Source organism: Ambystoma mexicanum, chromosome 8, assembly GCF_040938575.1.
Source record: "Ambystoma mexicanum isolate Mex_15411 chromosome 8, UKY_AmexF1_1, whole genome shotgun sequence".
NCBI lineage: Eukaryota > Metazoa > Chordata > Amphibia > Caudata > Ambystomatidae > Ambystoma > Ambystoma mexicanum.
This window is the reverse complement of record NC_090929.1, coordinates 412,943,866-412,964,784: the sequence shown is the minus strand read 5'-3', so window position 1 is coordinate 412,964,784 and position 20,919 is coordinate 412,943,866. Positions and strand designations below refer to the sequence as shown.

Genomic DNA, 20,919 nt, shown 5'->3' with positions numbered 1-20,919 from the left:
AAAAAACACTGACGCCGATGCCTCCAGAAACCTACTCGGCTATCAAATCTAATCCAAGTTATCAATAGAGGTAGTCTGAAAGAAGACCACAGGGAAAGCCCAGCTTGTACAACCTCCCTTTCAGAGCGCTGTTCCTGCCTTGTTATAGCAATTTCCCGAAAGGTATTGGACCTGCAACACGCATGACCAACGTTTGTACTCTGAGCTAGAGCTCACTTCAAATACCCGGACACAGACAACTGCACATCAGAACCGACCCTGCATGGACCAAATACCTCCCACCCCCAATACCCATGAAAAAAGAAAAGGCCCCAAGTAACCTCTGACAATGTGTTCAACTTCTGAACCTACCCTGATCACAAGTCCTGGGCCAATGTGGGCAATCCTCTCTCTCTTAACTGTGGAACTGCACGGTCCATGAGATCATTCCGCCTCCAGATACCTGTAGGGACTTTAATACCTCCCAAGCCCTGCACCTGCACGACCACAGTCGTACACTGAACCTGCACCAACCAGGATCCCTCTTAATGCTGAACCTGCACAGACCAAGTCCATCTCCCCATCCCTCTGTTGCAAGAATACTTGAAATACCGTAGACACTAAACTTAATTTGAACACCCTAAAGTTTGAATAATCATTGGGCTATTTTTCTATTTACGGGTGAAATACTCTGGAGAAGGAGTTAACTACTGGGGCACAATTAAAGGACTTAAGAGCCTCCATGTCCTCCAAACTCAAGAGGTCGATAGATACTCTTAAGCTAGATCTAAATTATATATATCATTTTTAGGTGTGCATCCATGCCATTGGAGGGTGATGGGTGCTAGCAAAAAAACGTTACAGGGGCAAAAGAAAGACCAATAATTGATGCATGGAAGTTGAATTAATCATAACCACTGAAATCACTCCAGGAAAACTGCCATCCAATTTTCCAGCCTGTGCCATTGCAGTACTGCCTCCTATAAAGCAAATGCCTTCTTGGGCCACATTCACCACATGAACCAAACCACCTCTTGGAATTCTTGCTTCGCCGCATTAATTGTGTTGCCAAGGAGCACCACCATAGGACTACCTCATTCACTGGTTCTTACAGACCAGTGATGTCCTGTAGTGGTGCCCAAGGGGGGTGTGGTTTTGCATGGACCATGACTTGTCTCCCTAACCTTGCACCTGTGCGGACCAAGAGTACACTCGTACAATAGAAAGGCATGGAATTGCTACAAGCACTGGCCCTGCCCACACCATACACCCTCTTGATCCTGGACCTACGGGGATCATGATTTCCCCTTCAAAGTCCAAGACCTGCACTGATGAAAACCTTTGTCCAGAGCCCTTCACGTAACAAGCAGCTCCATCGCTGAAACCAATAACGGACCCCCCTCCCAAGTCTAGCACTGACCAGGTTCCTTGAGCAAAGCTGTTGCACTTACCCGAAAACCCCAACCGAGGCATGGCCCTGCACCAACAAGGATCCCCTTCCAACCACTACACCACGCAGGACAATGACCAAACTTATCACACAAGGAAATGTAAGGACCATGATCCAACCTCACAACCTGGGCCTATATGGATAATGAACAACTTCTTAAACTCTTCAACGAGTTCTCATTCTTGTTCCCAGGCCCTATGCTGCACTCTTAAGCCGCCCCCTCTCTCCTCCCTCCCCACCGTGTATCAAAGATGTAGTCCCTCCTGGGCTCTGCGCATGAGCCTTAAGCCTGCCTTGCTCAGCAAGTCCCTTGGCCAACACTGTACTGCATCAACCAGGATTCTTCTTGATCCAAAGCCCTGCGCCCCTCAGGAGCACACTCTTCCAATCCCTATATAACCCCTCCTACGACTAGTATCCGCTTTGGTGAGCTCTCATCTTGAGTGCCGCATGGACCACAAGTTTCCTTTTGTTCACAAGACCAAAACACGAAAAAGTTGAAGATACACAATGCTACAATATTTCCATAACAATTTGGAAATCAGAATAACCGGGGTTACAGGGAAATACAGAAAATGTGCTGACACAGGCTTGTGAAACAGAACTTGACAGGGCCAGTAGGGGACACATTATGTTAAGAACTCTGGATAGACCACAGAACTCAAAAGCTTGAATGAAACAGTCAAGCTTCTAAACCTGTGGTTTAGTTCCAGTGCTCACCTTCAATATGTCAGAAGTCATAGTCTTCAAGGGGATGAGTCTGGGCTCCTGCATGTGAACATCCTGCTCATCCGCAAGAATCCACGGGAAGTCCTACGAGAAAGAAAAAAAGCACCGTCAGAGAAAAGGAGACCACCACCTATACAGATTTGAAAACGCACACAAAAGCTTCTCTTAACTGTACATCGAAGAAAGAGAACAGGCGCTTCCCACCTCCACACATTTGGATAACGCCCACAAGAAGAATGAGGGAACTAGAGCCTCCTCCACATATGCGCCTATGTTAGGAGCGACATAAGGCTCACACCAAGAGTAAGGACATGCAAATAAAGGGTCCCGACACCCACATCAAGAAAGGAAGCTACAGAGCATTCAAAACATACATCACGGACGTACCAGGGCCTCAGACAAACAAACCAAAGGACAACCAAGAGCCTCCAAGAAGGGAGGCACAAGGGACTGACACCTATCCAAGGGAGAAAACCAGACATCCACAACAAGGAACAATACAATGGGATAGATGCCTTTTTCTCCTTCAGTTGTACTCACCCCACCTAACCCCCCCAGCGACTCACCGGAAGAATATTTTCTCAAGTGGAGATTTCCTTCCAGCCCCCCACAGTCTTTTTGAGTTTGGTTATTAAGTGATCTTATTAACTGAAGTTTGATCTACGGCCTGCTGAATATCTGACCTTCCTTCTGTAGCCTCCTTACTCAGAACGCCCTATATCCTTCTTGGGTGCATCACACCACTGCCTCGCAGCCACCATGTTCCCCACCTTCACTCTGTTTTGACTCGCCTATTTGGCACCTGCATTCACTACTGGCCTAATAACGTTTAGAGTCCCGCCGATTCCTTCTGCCCTGGCGTTACACTTGCACTGCACCAGCAAGGTTAATCGCTTCCTTGCTACCATGATCCTGAACTCTCCCCCTCATCTGCACTATGCAAACTGCTTACTCCTGGACTTGCCAACACTGCTGTACTCTAATGCCTACCACTTGTACCCCGATTGCAAAATAGGTAGAATCAGTTTCAGGCATGTTGCTACATTCAAATGTTTAACATTTGATCTAGATTGCCTGAAACCGAATCTAGCTGTTTTTGAAATCTGTTGGCCACACCTAAATGGATACTTTTTGTTGGAAATTCTTGCTACGCCAATACTGCAGTCACCCTAGCCCCTCAGCTGTATTTTTAAAAAAGAAAAGTCAAAGCTGGGCTTTCTGCAATTCCTATAACGGTTATAAATTAGGCCTTTCACCCGTGTCCTTGCCCCCTCCTCCCGATGTCACTTTTGTTGTGATACTACTGCTTGCTGTAACCTTAAACTCTCTCTCCTTGGACTCAGGACTTACTATATTTATGTATCATCTCCCCTGTATTTAGCTGCTGGGCCGCCTGGTGAATTACTCTTGCACAGTGCAGTCCCTTTTCCTGTCCCCCACTGACCCCTCTTCCCCCTGCACTCATGTTGCTCTCTGCTGTCCCAATCAACTCTAACTGTTCCTCTATCACCTATCCCGTCTCTCTTTCGAAGTCTGGAAGGAAAAGGTTTAAGAACGCGCTCCTGGCCTCCAATCAATGCCTCCTCATTGCCTATACCAAAGTCAATGCCTCCTCCAGACAGAGAATTATAGACATCCTCTTCACTGTCCCTTCTCCCGACCTATGGACTCATTTGGTCTCTAGCTGTTCACCCATTAACGGTGGAACCAGATGGGAAGTTCTCTTGGCATCCTTATCTAGGTGCATCATTAATGTCTACCATAATGGCACTATCATGGCCCAGGGCTCTCAGCCCAACCTCCTCCTTCTGGATAGGTGTCTCATCGACTTCCTCCCCTCTTATGCCACTCCTCCGACTACCACCACTTCAGCCTCCCCGCCCCCTCCGATGGGTGTACCACGTGTGTTAGGACAGTTTTGTGAAGTCCAACTAAGGGCTTAGTAAAACCATTTAACTGAGGTATTACAAGACTCCACTCTTAGTATAAGGCTGTACCACTTCAGAGTAGCATAGACAGAGCAGCCAGGCTTATCTTAGGAGGTAGAGAGGGCTGCAGAATTAGTACAATGAAATTGTAATACAGATGGCCCAAATAAACACTATATATTGTAAAAAATAAATGGTTTATTTAAATACAAGTAGGCCCAGATACATCTTGGGGGAAATAAGTACTATCACAGATCATATAAACACATTATAGAAAAACACAATACTTTGCTCGAAGGTACACAGAGCAAAACATATAACCTAATTTGGAACACCTAACAGGAGTTCTAGGGAAGTCAAACCAATAGTTATTTTTAGATTACTTTCAGTAATAAAAGGGTAGTAGACCCTAGCAGTTGTACCGTGACGCTCAGCAAGAAATCACTTAGTAGCCCAACTGGACAATATACGTTTTGTAAATAGTGGAACACTTATTCTAGGAACAGTCAAACACCTATAACTCGCATTCAGGATAACAGTTATTCTAGGGGAGTTGGACCTTTGAGTTAATATTCAATTAGAGTTGCTGTTCAAACTAAGGGAAGCAATAACCAACTTATTTTAGGACAACACAGTTAGGTAAGTAAAATCTATGCACTTTTTACAGGAGCTATCGGCCACTTAAAGGCAGGTGTAAACCTAAGACTATCTGTCTAAAACAGACTAGGGAAGACAAACCCCAATGTTACTCTTTTTGAACGACTCAAGGTTATTATTAGGTAGGTACAACCTAAGGCAGACTTATTCTTGACAGGCTAACAGCAAGTCAGGGGAAGCAAGATCCAGTTGGGGACACTCATACATTTATCCTAACAGGAATACTGAAGTGAAACCAACAGCATTACCTTTGAGAAGAGGCACAACCAAATCACAGGTGAGTAACATACCCTTACATCTACTTTCTGTTAGCATGGCAAACATTTTTAATGTAAGTAATAACTTTTGTAACTGTTCACTCACAGAGTTACAGTTACCAACCACCTTCTTTTGCAAGTAAGTAACTTTTAAACATTCTCTTTTCTAGGCAGAAGGCCCAATCCTTAGAAGTATGTCCCCTATTCTTGGAGCAGGAGTGTGCTCAGTTGCAGAAAGGGGGGGGGGGGCGAACGTGGGAGGAGCTAGTGTCCGACAAGCAGATCAGGATAGGATAGGATAGGATAGGTTCATAAGTAGCAAATGTCAAAGTTCCTAAGGAAGACTGTTCGAACAAGTAAGTACTTTAGAGTTAGTTGAAGGTCCAGGGGTTTCACAGACACCGCAGGAGGATTCCAGCAGGGGCTTGTGCGCACTGGACGAGAGGACTCCCAATCTCAGAAAATACCCCAAAACTACCCAGGAATCACAAGAGACTTAAGGTAAGTAAATACCCAAGCCAGCCCAGTACCTCAGCACAAAAGAAGATTTTGCGACCGGAGTACTTCAGGATCTGGTCGTTTAATTCCTTCCTCCAAGAGACAGGACAATCCTTTCAGGACAGCCTGCCTCCCAGTTTGAACTTGAATCTCGCACTCGGGCTGGAAGACAAAGGGCTGCAGAGTTTTGGACTACTCACTCGCTTCCTGCCTTCACAGACACTCTGGAGCCTGGATGTTGAGTCAGTCCGCAGGACTCCTGCCAAAGATAAAAATCACAAAGGAATTCCCGCCCTGGAGGTCAGGGGAAGGAACAAGAAACGACAACAAACACTAAAAATGGCACAAAAAAAAAAAACACAGGACAGGACATTTTGGTAAAATGAGCACCCATGGGTGCCTGTACCTGGGCTGTGCAAACATCACACGGTAAAGGTGCACCGAATTAATAAAAAGGTTCACTGCCACCAGCCATTAAAGGCAAGTTTGTCCTTGTAGCAAAGGATACATTTAAAATGAAAAAGGGGTTACTCCTCTACCCACCACTCAACATAAGGAATGTGGTGCTGGTCTCACCTAATAAAATGTAAAAGGGATCCAAAGATCCTTTCTCATGGAAACTGTAGTTCTCATAAGGTTAGCCAGGGAAAGTTAAAAGGGAAGCCACCCTAGGGCAACCCAGCAACAATAGGCACTTATTGCCAAAAAGTTGTCAAAGAGGATAACTTTTAAAAGACACTATGGAGAGTCTTATAAATAACACCCGTAAAAAGAGTAAAAGATTCTGTGAGTGTGGAAAAAGGTTCCCACTCACTGAGGTATAAGGACAAGTAACCCACCAGTAAAGCAAAAGGTTCTGGGGTTGACACAGGCCAGGAAGAGTTACCATTACTATGAAACTCTTACCCAACACCACGTCCCAGTACCCCACCTTAGAAGACCTTTGCTACCTCAACTTTCGCTGTGCTGTTAAACATTCCTCTGACATCGGTCACCTACTTGAAAACCTTGACGTCCTAGCTTTCACCGAGATGTGGTTCAGCGCCAGTTCTGTCACTGCTTTTGACACTCTCCCTCCTGCGGGCTACAAGATCTTCTCCAGGTCTAGGGCCAACCAGACTGGAGGGGATTGGCTCTTCTATCCCCAGAATGGGTCCCTGGTACTTCATTCTTACTCAATCTTACTCTTCCTTTGAATGCCTCATCTGTATGCCGGGGGTCTCTTGCACCCTCTCTCTCTCACTCGTGTCACCATCTACAGGCCCTCTGTACCCCACCCCTCTTTTTCCTCTATAAATGGGCCAACCTTTCTTCCTCTCTCCCGACCACATCCCCCAAACATCTCTTCCTGGATAACAAACATTCATCTAGATGCTCCAGATGCGGACTCTTTCGCTCACTATTCTTCCCTCTGGTCCGACCCACTCTGCTGGTCACACCTTGGATGCGCTCATCTCTGCAGACATCCCTCCAACTACCCCTCTCTCCTGGTCTGACCACTATCCTCCTCTCGGGCAATGCCTCTGCCCGCACTGCCAGTCTCCTCGGCATTCAACCGATGAAGCGCGTGTCAGTTGCTGCATTTGCTGTCTCCTTTATTCCTCTTTCCACCCGTGCTCTTGACTTTCCCACCGACTCAGCACTTGCTAACCTCCATCTCTCACTCTCAACATCCTTGCCCCCTGTCATGAGAATCCACATGAAGCCTGCCTCCAAATGCAACTCTTGGTACGACTCCAACTTGGCCACTCTGAAATCAAAGTCCGCTGAGTGGAAGTGGCAGGCCACAGGCACATCCTCTGACAAACTGGCCTGCTGCCTGCCCCAAAGGCAATATCGACTCTCCATCCGATCTAAGAAGAGGGCTCATGTCCAAGCCTGCATTTCTGGGCCACTAATAAGATGGTAGAACCTTTCAAAATCTGCAAGGAACTGGCCAGTCCTACTGCATTCTCCTCTTCCCTCCCAGGCCCTCTGCTCTGCACTGGCCTCCCACTTCTCCACGAAAACACAGGACATCCTGTCCTCACTCTCCTACTTGACCCCCCCCCCACCAGCCCCCACCATACTCTCCTCCTCCTCCTCCTCCTCTCCCATTGCACCGGATGAGGTCTAGAGTAGTCTGCTCTATGAAAGTCTCCTCCTCACAGGTGCTCCCCTGCTCTTCCAGAACTATCAAGGACATCCAACACTCTGGATATCCTTGCCACTGTTATGAGGATCGGCCTGAAGCCTGCCACCAAGTGCAATTCTTGGTATGACTCTGATCTGGCTGCAAGTGCAGAGTAATTGAACGGAAGTGGGGCACTTCAGATGCGACCTCAGACAAACTGGCCTGCCGTCTGCTCCAAAGGCAATACAGACTCTAGATCTTCTCTAAGAAGACGGTCCATATTTAAGCACACATCTCTGTAGCCTTTAACACTGCCGAACCTTTCAAAATCTGCAAGGAGCTGGCCAATCCTACTGCAGTATCTACCGCTTCTACACCTATCCAGGGTCTCAGGCTTCTAATTTCACCACTGGCTTGCAATTTCACCACTAAAACTCAGCACATACTGTCCGCGCTCTCCTCCTCTGCTCTCTCAGGCCCTCCTTACCTGCTCCTCTCCTCTGGCTCTTCTGTAACACCTTCCAGATAAGTCAAGTTATGAAAAGTCACATCCAAATAGGTGAATCTCCCCACTCCCGCTGTGCACCTCCAGAACCATTAAAAACTTAAATGCTAAGAAAAATGGGCCTAATGGGAGATCCCATTCACCTAGCACGAGCAATCTTGTCCTTAGCTCATACAGGGTTAAGAAAAACATTGTTTCTCTCTCCAGCCTTGGCCGATTTCTGCAGTTAGTCCTTTCGCCACTGGATCTTTCCCCTCTCTTCTCAAGCACTCCCTTGTGCACGCACTACTGAAAATGCCTTCTGCCAACCCCTCCATTACAGCAAACTATCGCCCGATCGCTATCACTCCTTTCCTGGGCAAACTCCTGGAGAAGTTGGCCATCTCCCGGCTAACCATCCACACTGAATCTGTTGGTTGTCTCCATGACCATTAGTCGGGCTTCAGAGCAGGCAAAGGCACAGAAACTGCATCTCTCTTGCACCCCACCCCCACAACCCCGCCCCCTGTCCCTTCAATGTCCATCTGGCCCCTTTAGTCCTCCTGATCTCTACCCTTTCCTTTAACTCAGTGTTATGTGGATGACACGCAGCTCTCTTTCAGGCTAACGTCAGCCTCCTCCTCCTGGCTCATCCCTGACTATTTGCTATTCAGGCATGGTGCGCCTTTAACAATCTATGCCTTAATGTCAGCAAGGCTGACATCCTTCTCATTGGACCCCTGCTCCCGCTTTCCCTCTCACTCTTGCCACCCTCCCTGGGTCCTCTGCCCTCACCCTCTTGTGAGGCAAAACACCTTGGGGTCTTCTTCGACTCCACTCTCTCCACACATCAAAGACCTTGCCAAGGCGGCCCATTTCCAGCCGTACCTCCTCAGTGGTATTCTTTCTCTCACCTTCCCCAGAAGCTCACGGTCTACAGAGCCCTGGTTTTCTCTAGGCTGGACTACTGCATCTGTCTCTTTCTCAATCTGCCGATCTCTACTCTTCGCCCACTTCAACTCACCCAGAGCAGGACCGCAAGACTTATCCTTGGCCACACGCCCAGGGACCGCCCCTCTCCGGCCACAAAATCCCTCCACTGGCTCCCGGGGGCTGCAAGGATCAAGTTTAAAAGTCCCTCTGCATTATCCACAAGGCTTTCTGGGGCTGTGGCCCTCACTTCCCAAGTACCTTCCCCCAGAACCCATTGCTCGTCTACCTCTCTCTGCGGGTGAGTCACTTCTCCAAGCAGAGAATGAGGGGTTGAGGGGAGAAGGGGGAATGGGAAGAATACATCTCACGCCTCTGCAGGTGCCACCCTCTGGAATGGCCTCCCTGCCTCCCTCTGCCTTGAGCCGGATCTCCACAAGTTGGCATCCTGTCATATTTTCGAAAACATATTTTCAAATGACCATTATGTCGAAAACATTTTACCTACATTTTTTTTTTTTCAAATGTTTTTTTTAATTTTATCTTTTTTTTTGGGTTTTGTTAGTACAAAAAAAAATGTAAATAAAAAAAACAAAACAGGATTGGGGGGATAGGGGGGGATAGGGGGGACCCCACCCATTTTAAAAATAAAATTAAAAAAAACCCATTAAAAAATATATTTTGGCTAATTTGGTGTCGAGAAAATGGCATTCGAAAATATGGGTTTCGAAAATATCACTATAAACCCCTGAAGTTCCAGAAACTCCTCAAGACCTCCCTTTTCTCTCCTCTTGTTTCTTGTTCCCTCTTCCCCGCTAACCTTCCCTTGCTCTTGCTGCTCAGTATCCTCTGAGTCTTACAGGACGCCAGGCCCCCTAACAGTCCCCCTCTGCACTTGCCGACTGCTCCAACTTGCACTGCCTCCTGGCTAACCTTGCACTATCGGGCTGGGATTGTCACCTGTAGTCCCAGCCTTCCTTGCACTTAACTCAGGGCCCTGCTGCTCTGGGTGCACCCCCAGTACCCTCCACCCTGCACTTCTTGTTGCGCACTTGTACAATCTCAATGACACAAGGCCTAGTAAGATTGCCGTCTTGCCCTCCCTTTGTTCCCCCTCCCTTGCCTTGTTGTGCCTTGAAACACTTGTGTATAGGCGCATAATAAATAAATCTCTCTTGCTCCTGCCTTGGCCGACTTCTGTAACCATTCCTTTGCCAATGGCTCTCTTCCCCCTCCCGACAGGACCCCCTCCCGTAGTCCCTCCCCTTCAACCCTCAAACACTCCCTTGTGCACCCTGGTCTAAAGAAGCTGCCTGCTGAACCTTCCTGCCTGGCTAACTATTGCCCTATCTCCATCACCTAATTCCCGGGAAACTGCTGGAGAAGTTGGTCACCACCCTCCCCCAAATCCCCATCCGACCCACCACACCGAATCTGCTGGCTATCTCCACGGCCACCAGTATAGCTTCAGAGGCACGGAAACTGCTCTCCTGAACACCAGTGGAAACCTGCTCTCAAATCTTGATTCAAACTTTCCCTCCATTCTGATCTTGCCCCTGCTTTGACACAGTCAATCATGCTATCCTCATAAATCGTCTCAGCGATACCCTAGGCATCACTAACCCGGCGCTGAATTTGCGGATGACCTTCCTTCCTGACCAACCTTCCCAAGTACAATTGGGCGCTTTCCTTTTCTCCACCTCACTCTCTACCTGTGGTGTCCCTCAGGGCTCCATCCCATCGCTTTTCAATATCTACCTTGCCCCTCTGACCTACTTGATCTCCACCTTCTCTCCTCACTACCAGTGTTATGCAGATGACACACAGCTCTCCTTTAAGCTTCCCTCCTCTACTTACTCTCTTATACCTGACTGCTATGGTGTAAGGATCGCTGCCATAATGCCGGCAAGACTGAGATCCTTCTCATTCGGACACCACTCTCTGGCCGCCCTCCTTGGGCCCCCTCCCCTTCAATGCCTCTCACATCACAGACCCTGCCAAGACGTCCAACTTTCAGCTTTACCTCCTCAGAGGCATTCTCCCTTTCCTCACTTTTCCTCAGAAGCTCAATGTCTCCAGAGCTATGGTTCTCTCCAGGCTGGACTACTGCAACAGCCTTTTCCTCAATCTGCCTCTTTCCTCCCTTCGCCCTCTTCAACTAATCCAGAACAGGGCTGCAAGACTCATCCTTGGCCTCAAGCCCAGAGACAGCATCCCTCCAGCCCTAAAATCTCTGGTGGCTGCAAGGATCAAATGCAAGGCCCTCCTCATCATCATCATCATCATCATCATCATCATCATCATCATCCACAATACTTTCGGGGGCCTGGGACTCTGTTACATCCAACTTTCTCTCCTGAAATACCTCCCAGCTCGAGTCCTCTAGCTCCAACTTTCTGCAGGCCAGAGGTTTCTCCAAGGAGAGATTGGGAGGTAGATCTTTCTTCGGCAGGAGCCTCACTCTGGAACGGCCTTCCTGCCCTCTCAGACTTCAGCTGGATCTCCTTAATTTCCGGAAACTTCAAGATTTTTCTTTTCTCCTCCTTCCCTCTCCCCCTCCCCCTCCCTTGCTAATGTCCCCCTGCACTGCTGCCTGGTCCCTTATTTGCCTTACAGGGGCAAGGCCCTCCTCATCCAGTCTACCCCAGCACCCTGTAACTGGTACTTGACCTCGAGCACCCTTCCCGGATGAGCCTGACTTTGGTCTACCTCATCCCCACACTAGTTGACCACTACCCAGTTTTCGCCCAACTATGCTCCCCTCAGCACTTGCCCAGCCCTGGGCTGCAGCCTTCCTGCACTTCTCCCCTTCACCCATTGCTGTTTCTCCTCTGCCGCCTCCTGCTCCACCAGTATTGTGGCACCTTGAAACACTTGTGTATAGGCACCATACACATGTTTAATAAATAACTACAGAGTACTTTCTAATGAACTATAAGCACCATCACTCAATGAAAAACCAACACTCTTAACAACCCTAACTCCGTTCCCAATAGCATGAAGAATCGGATAAAAACCCAGAGCCAGATAAGGAAGAAAAAAAAACAAATAAAAAAAGTTCACAACTGAACTCTGGCCAACACAGTTAGAAGCCATAGATCCAAAACAAAGTTTTGGTAAATGGTTGCCAAGGGTAGCAGTGACAAAAGTTCCTCTTTAGACTCCAATGAAGATATATGGGAAAATCACTTCACAACTATTTACAGTAAACTGGATCAATCAGAGCAAGTCATCAAGGCTAAGGGAAGCCGATTTTTCTACTTGCATCTCAATAGATAAGAGGGGTGGGGTAAGGAGTGGGGTAATTCAGACCACAATCAAAATTAAGTCACTAGCCCAAATGTGACACCTGCTGATGTGTACTATGCAGTGAACCTCTGGCATAAACATCAGTTCACCACAAAGTTTCCAGAGGAGAGACAACAGTTGATTCTATTACCCTTTTTGTATAAACGAAGGTGAAATGTGTTATTATGGGGACAACTCAAAAAGCAAAAAGGGTCAGGATGATCGCGTCACAGACTCAGGGTGTCAGGTGAACGAAAGGGCCATAATCTCAACAGGACACAGTCCTCCCCTATTGCTCCAAACAGGATCCTCCCACAAAATAGTTTGTCTAACCAATTGTCATAAACCAAACTCAAGCCCAGTGATGGGCACAAAACCACAAAACAGTCTACAAGTCTCAACCAAAGATAAAGAGTGAGAAAAAAGGTTCACTACTCACGGAGGGTGCCATCAACCCTTCCAGGTTTCAACCAATGAGGGTTATCTGACCCTTCAATTGGGGCCTATATTTTCTCCAGCCATGGACCTAGGCGTCTTGGTCAGCCAGACACCTTTGAGGTTATTCAGCTTACTGCCTCATACGGATTTCTGTGGGGCACTCCACCTTCGGCCTGGCAACACATTTCTTCTAGGCCGAGCCCTGGGTTGGCACTTTTGTGCTACCTGATAGGTTAACTCTCTAGGACATCCTGGGTTTAAGATTTAGCAAAAGAATCTTAAATATGAGAAATCTATGGCTACATTCGAGTATCTCTAGCATGCGTACATTGAGGCATACGTTCCTTTAAAAGGTTACATTATACAGTGGTTTGCATGCCTTTAATTTAAGATTAAGCCACATCCAGAGCAACCATCATATACAAGACTCCTCTTCAGTGAAGCTTTCAAAAATAAACCTGTTTTCTTTGGAATGGGAGAGTGGGGGGGGTGAGACTTCCAGGGTATATGAAAGAAAACACTAGATTGGGATCTATGTATTACTCATACAGTGGGCATGATAGCGTGGTCCTGTAAAGGATGGGAATTTGCTCTGAGGGAATCAATTGTTCCTTCATGAAACATTCAGCTGTTAGTAGGTGAAAGGGGTTCCACCAGAACCCCATGCAGTCCCATGGGTTCATTACATCAAGCATTAGTAGTAGGCCTTTGCAATCCCTGTGTATTCAAAGTCACCTGTTCATGGGTTTTACTAAACTAGAAGACCTAGCAAGATTAAGGAAAGTGTAAGACTGCATCATTAGCATAACTTCCACAAGTTGTTTACATACTTTTCTGGGTGTTGGTTACAATAACGATTACCACAATTAATCGACAAATGAAATCATCACCAAAAGGCTCAATGGCTAAGAGCCATCTGTCGCTGTGGCCTTAAATTCTTGGAAATTGTCAAGCACTTTCTACTATTTTGCACTTGGCAGAGACTAGAACGATTAGAAAGCAAAATCCTCCGATCCTGAGCCTACGTGTATTAGCAAGACATTGTGTTCCTGTGGCGTTACATAAAAAAAGCGTTCTTTATTAAATTAGGAAAGGAAACGCAGTTAAGGCTCAAAGACCCATACCGCTTCGGATCCTACTTTATAGGTTATCTAAGATTATGTGGAATCTCTCGAGGTGCTTTGAAGCCCTCTCTGTCCTTTGCACTTTAGCATTTTAACACATGGAAATTCATTAAATCAAATGAATCGCTAGGCGTAATACATGTGTGGGTTATTTGATTTAAACATTTTCACACCGGAGAGTGTACGGCTGCACATTTCCCATCATTAATTTAGACTATCCGGTCACATTGGATATTTTAATGTGAGTATTATGCCTTCTGTTTTTGTGGCTCATATACATTTTAACGAACAGCTCCCCAATACAACCCTTTCCCACATATAAACCCGCAAGTCTACAAATGCAGAAACATTCAATCCAATTCAGCTATTATGAATGCAGACACATTTTATATAATGCTATTTCCGAGAAAGAATGTTTTTTTTAATACATGTTACATTAATTTTTAAAAAGTTTCAGTAATTGAGGACATTATTAGCACACATCCAACAAAGCAGAACTTGACAATATGACATCCAACCATAAATTCCACAGAGTCTAGAAAGGTCATGTTGTGCCCATATCAAAATAGGGAAGAGGTAGGGCTAAGAATTCCCCTCTCATAGACCCAATATATTTCACCTACATTATCAAAAACAAAAATCACATACAGGAAATATCAATAATGTGTGCAGCCTTCTAAATTGAATAAAAAACAAACAAAACACAAAGGCCTTATGAAAGGAGGCTTTCGGCAGAGGGCAAAGCTTCCTATTGTGGAAGGAAAGTTGATCAACAAATCACAGCAACTAGAGAAATAAGGAAAGTGTGTTTTAACACTAGCCCGGGTTTTCTTTCTAATGGCGAAAAAGCACGAAGAAGTAATCAGTGGTACAGCTGGAGGAGTAGTTAAGTACAGGGAATTTTTTTGTTTTCATGTGTGCAGGAAGTTTTATGCATTTGTATAGCATAACGTAGGCCAAGGGCAACTTGGCGCTACCAACCAGCAAGTAGGTTAGCAAAGAGCAACGGAAAACAAGGGTGTTCCTTAATGGCACAGAGAGGAAGAGCGTTCCAAAGTCTGGCAGCTGCTACTGAAAAGGCACGCCCACCAACAGAAGATAATCTCACACAAGGAACTTATATCGGAGGACGTCCTGAGAACAAAGTGAACGCCTAGGCATATAGGGATTGAAATTAGATTGCAAATATTCCACCTCCGTCCTGTGAAAGGCACAGTGAAATAGGCACATGGATTTAAATTGGAATCTCTTACAAATCGTGATCCAGTGGAACTGACGAAGGATAGGAGATATATGTGCTCTTAGAGGAGTTTTCATTGCAACTCTGGCTGCTAAATTCTGAAGGATTTGTAGATTAGGAGCCAAATGAACCAGCTGTGCTAAAAATAGCCAGTTGCAGTAATCTCCTTCCTCACTCACACTCAGGACATTGCCAAGAAGTCCAACTTTCCAACTTTCAGCTCTTCCTTCTCAAAGGAATTCTCCCTTTTCTCACTCCCGCCAGAGGCTCTATGTTACCCGAGCCCTGGTTCTCTCCAGGCTCGACTATTGCAATAACCTCCTCCTGAATCTACCTTCTTCCACTCTGCGACCCTTCCAACTAATCCAAAATAGGGCAGAAAGGCTTTTCCTTGGTCTTAACCCCAGGGACAGCATCTCTCCTGCCCAAAAAAAAAGTCTTAATTGTCTCCCGGTTGCTGCACAGATTAAAATAAAATCCCTCTGCATCATCCACAAGGCTGTCTGGGCCAGGGGACCACATCATCTGCAACTTTATTTTACTAAATACTCTCCCTCTAGACCACTTCGTTCCTCTGGCACCAACTCTGTAAAGCATTTCGCTAAACAGAGGATAGGTGGTCGATCGTATTCCTCAGCCGGCTCCCTCCTATGGAAAAGCATCCCTCTGCCTCTGTGCCTTGAGCAGGACTTTCTTAAATTCCAGAAGCTTCTCAAGACCTTCCTCTTCCCCTCCTCCTTCCCTTCTCTCAGCCAATCACTCAACTGTAATAGAATGTCTAAAAGAAGCCTTTTACTGGATGAATGCCAACAACGTGAAAATCAACCCAGGAAAGAGAAGTCATGATTATATCCAAAAAACAAGAGAACACCTACATTCCCTGGCTGACGGAAATGGGAACCGCCCCCACACCATCTAAGGTAGTAAAAAAATCCTAATGGACAACACCCCAACCTTAAAACCACAAGTGAAAGCAATAATCAAGAAATGCTTCTTCCTCGTTCACACAACAATAATCCTACCTTTCCTTCACCCACAAAACATTGACAACCGTCGCCTTCATCATGTCAAGTATGGACTACGCAAACAGCCTCTACCTCGGGATGCCCGAATACCTCCTGAAGAAACTACAATGCATCCAAAATGCAGCAGCCAGACTCCTACTCAAAACTATCCAGAAGAGACCACATCACTCCAGCACTAAAAATACTACATTGGATCCTAATCAAACAATCGTATCACGTTCAAAACAATGTGCATAACACACAGGGCAATCAGCGGACAGGGAGCTGAATTCCTACAAAAGAAAATAATCTACAAGCCAACGAGACTCCTCAGATCAAGCAATGAAATCGGCCTGGCACCTAAACCACACGTCAAGAAAAAACTGGGGGGTAGAGGGGCTCCTCTTTCTCCCACCTGGCTGCAAAAACCTGTCCCAAAAGAAATAAACACCAAAGACCACCTAAAATTCAGAAAACTTCTAAAAACTAAACAATCAAACAAGAAACAAAATATTTGAAAGAATATATGATGGCACGGACAACACCCAGAACCGACTAAGGAAACCCCCACAACAACAAGAGACAATGCTAGATGGAATAGAACACAAGCGACAACCCAATGAGGACAAAACATACATGCCCAACACTATCCAACAACCTTACCCACTCCATGAACATTAGCAAGTGCCGTACTCTGATAGAACTGTGAATGTTAGCCTGTGCCAGACCCAGACAGGATTTGGAAAGTTGGCCGGTGCGACATCTAGTTAGAATAGCAAATGTTAGCTTTTGCCACATCTAGACTGCATTGGGAATATTAACAATGCCATATTTAGATAGAATTGTGCATGCTAGCTTGATTCAAATCCAGACAGGTTTTTGAAGTTAGGTCAGTGCCACATTTGGATATTGTAGTGAATATTGGCATGTGTCATATCATATATAGACAGGACTCTGAATATAAGCCAGTGCTGGATCTAGATAGAAATGCAGAGATACTCACGAGCCACACCTAGAATGAACGTGAAAATTTAGCACCTATCACCCCTAGATAGCAAGGTCAATAACCAACCCACTAACAATCTCAACCCTCTGCATACACCTCTCAAACTCTAACCAAACACAACCACAACGCAAAAGCACAACAAACCGCACAAACTTCACTACACCGCAACAAAAACTACACATACCCTTGTACAACAGCACACAACGGCTACCGACCGGTGAAGCACCCCCAAGGTCAGCGAACAGTGTCAACCGAACTGAAGCTGCCAACAGCACATCACTGCTCTTGCAGTTATCCCACTAACTTCACCACCCACAACCCCCTTTTTCTTTTCAGATCCGCCAGGGGACCACTCCGGTGGCGATAGTGCGCAGTACAAATATCCTGCAACATTTAAATTCTCTTCTCTTCTATGCAAATCCCACAGTTGCTGTGATAGGTGTCTGGGGCCCTTATGCATCCTCAGGGCCCCTGACCTACCACACCCAATTGGCCCAGCTCCTGTCTTCCCTCAGCACTTGCCCTGGCACACCCTCCCTCCGCCCTGGAGGATCGCACTTATTCCTGAAGTGGCTCTAGGCCATGTAGCACTTGTGATGCTGGAAATGCATCGGAGGGACAGGGCCTCTGTATCCTTGTCCTTTACTGCATCGTGTGTTCTGTCGTGTTTTCCGCGCAGGAGTTCATGTGGGAATCCTGGCGGTGCAGCTCTCTTTTAGTTTGGTGAACAGACCCATGGGGTACCCTTATGGCACCCATGGGTAGGGGTGCAACCCTGTGCCCCTAGTGTATGCTTTTGGGCACCTGGGTGTGACCCACATAGCAGGGTACGGGCTGGTGGCAGCTCTGTGCTGAAATGACTGGTGCCCTGAGCGTCCTCCATTTTGGGATCCCCAGGCCCTGTCATTGGAATCGGTAGATTCCTTATGGAGACAAAATGGCCCCCCATGGCCTCTTGCCTTCCATCGTCTGTTACCTTGATCTTCCCGAAGTGCCGGGAAGCCCTGCCTCTGCCCTGCCTCTGCCCCCCCCCCCCTCCACCCTCCCACTGGCTGTTGGATGGAAATTCCATATATGGTATTGTGGGGAAGTGCCGACCAGACTGGCTGGAGCCTTCTCAATGACTGTATGTTGTGGGTACGCCTGTGGGTGGGACCTGGGTGAATGGAGTGTGACACGAATACGCATTCTATGTTGTGGGTGTCTAGTATCTGGTGGTTGACAAAATGCCTGAGACAGCCCTGCCCGAAACCGATATGAAGGCAGTATGGAGAGTTGAATGGCTCGGTACTTGACCCAATACACAAAACTTGTTGCGAGTGTCTGGAGAGAAGTGAATGGCCTGAATGCACTGTGTGCCCGATTGGCTGCCTGCCTGCATGAATGCCCTTAGTTGTGATTGGATGCTTGAGTGCGACCCAGCGGAATGAATGGGAGATCAACAGTATATCTGGGGACATCTCACTGCTAGGAATCGTTTTCAGAAGCAGAAGTCCACTACGACGAGTAACTGAAGCTTGACCTTGAAGCCCTGCTGGACGAGATGAATAGCTGTTGCTCTCCTTCACAATCTGAAAGCTGCTGTGCCTCCAAGGACTGACCCAGAGAGGACCTGGTGAGGCGCCCTCTTCCCGAGCTACGAGGGACCATCGTGCACCAGCTGATCTTTGCCAAAGCTCCCTGGTAGACAGACCTTCGATAGGCTGCCGACCCGATACGGGGACTGCTGCCGAACTCCAAGGAGAAGCGGACTGTTGTCTGCCACTGTCGACGACCGGAGCCGCCGTGCTCCCGTTTTGCCTAAGAACTTCATTTGATCCAAGGACGCTCTCGTCCGCATCTTCGCCGCTGTATCCTGCTGGAGAAGGCCTAACCGTGATGCACCGAGGAGCATCCACCGGTGGGATTCCCGCCACCCAAAGACCACAGAGAGGCCGATGACTCGACGCCCTTGCTGGGCCACAGTTCTTCAAACTCTTTGCAGTCCAGAACTATCGACAGCGAGGTGCCCCGCACGCCTCTTCCTTGCAGGACGTTTACGCTGTCCCGTCAACGAGCACTGCTAGGAACGAAGCGGCCACTTCACCGTCGTAGCTCGACCTGTTCTCCGTGGGACGTTCGACAACCCGCGACTCCTGCCTTAAAGGGAGGGGACTCAAGAAGGGCTGTCGATTCCCTGACGAACGCTACAACGCCAGGTACTTTGGGGTCGCAGAACTATTGGGAAGGCTGTTGAGAACAATACATGGACTGGACTTGTATCTTTCTTCTACAGGTTGCCCAGGTGGGGGATGGGGGGGGGGCCATGATCTCCACACAGAGCTGTGTTTAACGGTAGTGACCAGTATTCTGCCAATTGTTACACAATCTTACTTCCCTTCCTCTCCACTGCTGGTTTTCCTTTATTCGATCTGTGTGTCATTCTGACCGTATGCACTTTAATGAGATCTAATAACGTTTGTGGTACCACTTTAGAACTGTATATATTTACCATTGTTGATTTTCGGAGTACAAAGTGAGTTATCGGGATAGTGTACATGACCTTGAATATTAATTACATAAAGACTGTTTTAACCGATACAGTGTGCGGACATTCCTTTGTGGGTGCTTGAGGACTACACTGTACTTAAGAACCAGCCTGTATCACCTCCCGGGAAGCTGATTGCTCGTCCTTTGCTACCACAATAGAGAATCTTGGCTGGGGTCCTCTGTGCCTCTCCTCTACCATATAGAGAGCGGAAGTACAGACCACCCCCCTCCAGCGGTTGCTTTACAGCACTCAACAACCAAGCACTTCATCTGTGGCTCACCTATGAGCCCAGACCCTCCAGCACTTCCTCCCTCTGCCCTTTTCCTTGCTGCACTTGCACATTCTTAATACTCACAAGGCATAGTATTCCTTCATCCTTTTCCCTCCACTGCTCTTATTAATTATTGCGTAAAGTACGGTATTTCACTCCCTTGTCGCCGCCCTGCCATGTGGGCACTTTGAAACAGTATTTTACTTGCTGTGTAAGCGCCTAACATGCAAACAAATACATAAATCCTCTGTGCTCATAACCAGCAAAGCCACCACTGGGGCATGTAGCGTGAGTCGGGAGTTTGTGGGTGAGTAAAGAACCTTCCGTAATACTTTTAGTTTCTAGTGCCCAGCTTGACAAATAGCAGAGACCTGGGCTTCAGTAGATAGAGGCGTGGACATTTTCACCTTCGGGTCCCCAACTACTGGAACCAGAAAGCACTGAAAGCCAAAAAGCCAGAGTCCAAATAGATGAAACAGAAAGAGGGCCAACAACCAGATGCTCTGTGTGTTAGGTAAGAATTTGTAGAGTCCCACTAGTGTGGAACTTTACAAGACTCATCTCATCTCATCATATAAGGAGGGAAAAACCATAGTTGGATGAGAACATACTTTCCCTTTATCCCAGCACTAATAATGTTCAACAATTAAAACCTGTAAGGGAACAAGCACTGCCAAAGCCAATAGGTTCAGAAGGGAGACTTTAGGGAGCCAGGACAAGTCAATGGGCTAGTTCAAAATTCTGATGCTCTCTTCTTAGAAAGTGTTTTTAAAAAGTCAGTAGTTCAAATAGAACAATCACGTGAGCTCAAGAGGAGCCACCTTGAAGTAGCACAAGCTGGAAGGTCAGTGCAAGCGAGTCGAGATAAACTCAAAAGAGGGTAAGCTAGTACTCCCCAAGCTAGGAAGCACCACAATTGGCAAAAGGTAGATATACCCCAAGACCCACAGTACCTGTGAACTGAAGAATTTGTTCCAGCTGGATGCCTTCCTG

At 47.0% G+C, this 20,919-nt stretch overlaps 1 protein-coding gene across 2 annotated transcripts in view; it reads right to left on the bottom strand.

Moving 5' to 3' along the window:
• Window positions 1-20,919, bottom strand: part of MAD2L2 (mitotic arrest deficient 2 like 2) — a 164,558-nt gene that overhangs the window by 1,382 nt on the left and 142,257 nt on the right. For both annotated transcript variants that reach the window (XR_011268552.1, XM_069609919.1), the window contains one exon: window positions 2,150-2,242. Coding sequence is in view for 1 of the 2 variants with exons in the window: in XM_069609919.1 (XP_069466020.1) it covers window positions 2,150-2,242 (93 nt within the window). In the remaining variant the exon portion in view is untranslated. The remainder of the gene's footprint in view (window positions 1-2,149; window positions 2,243-20,919) is intronic.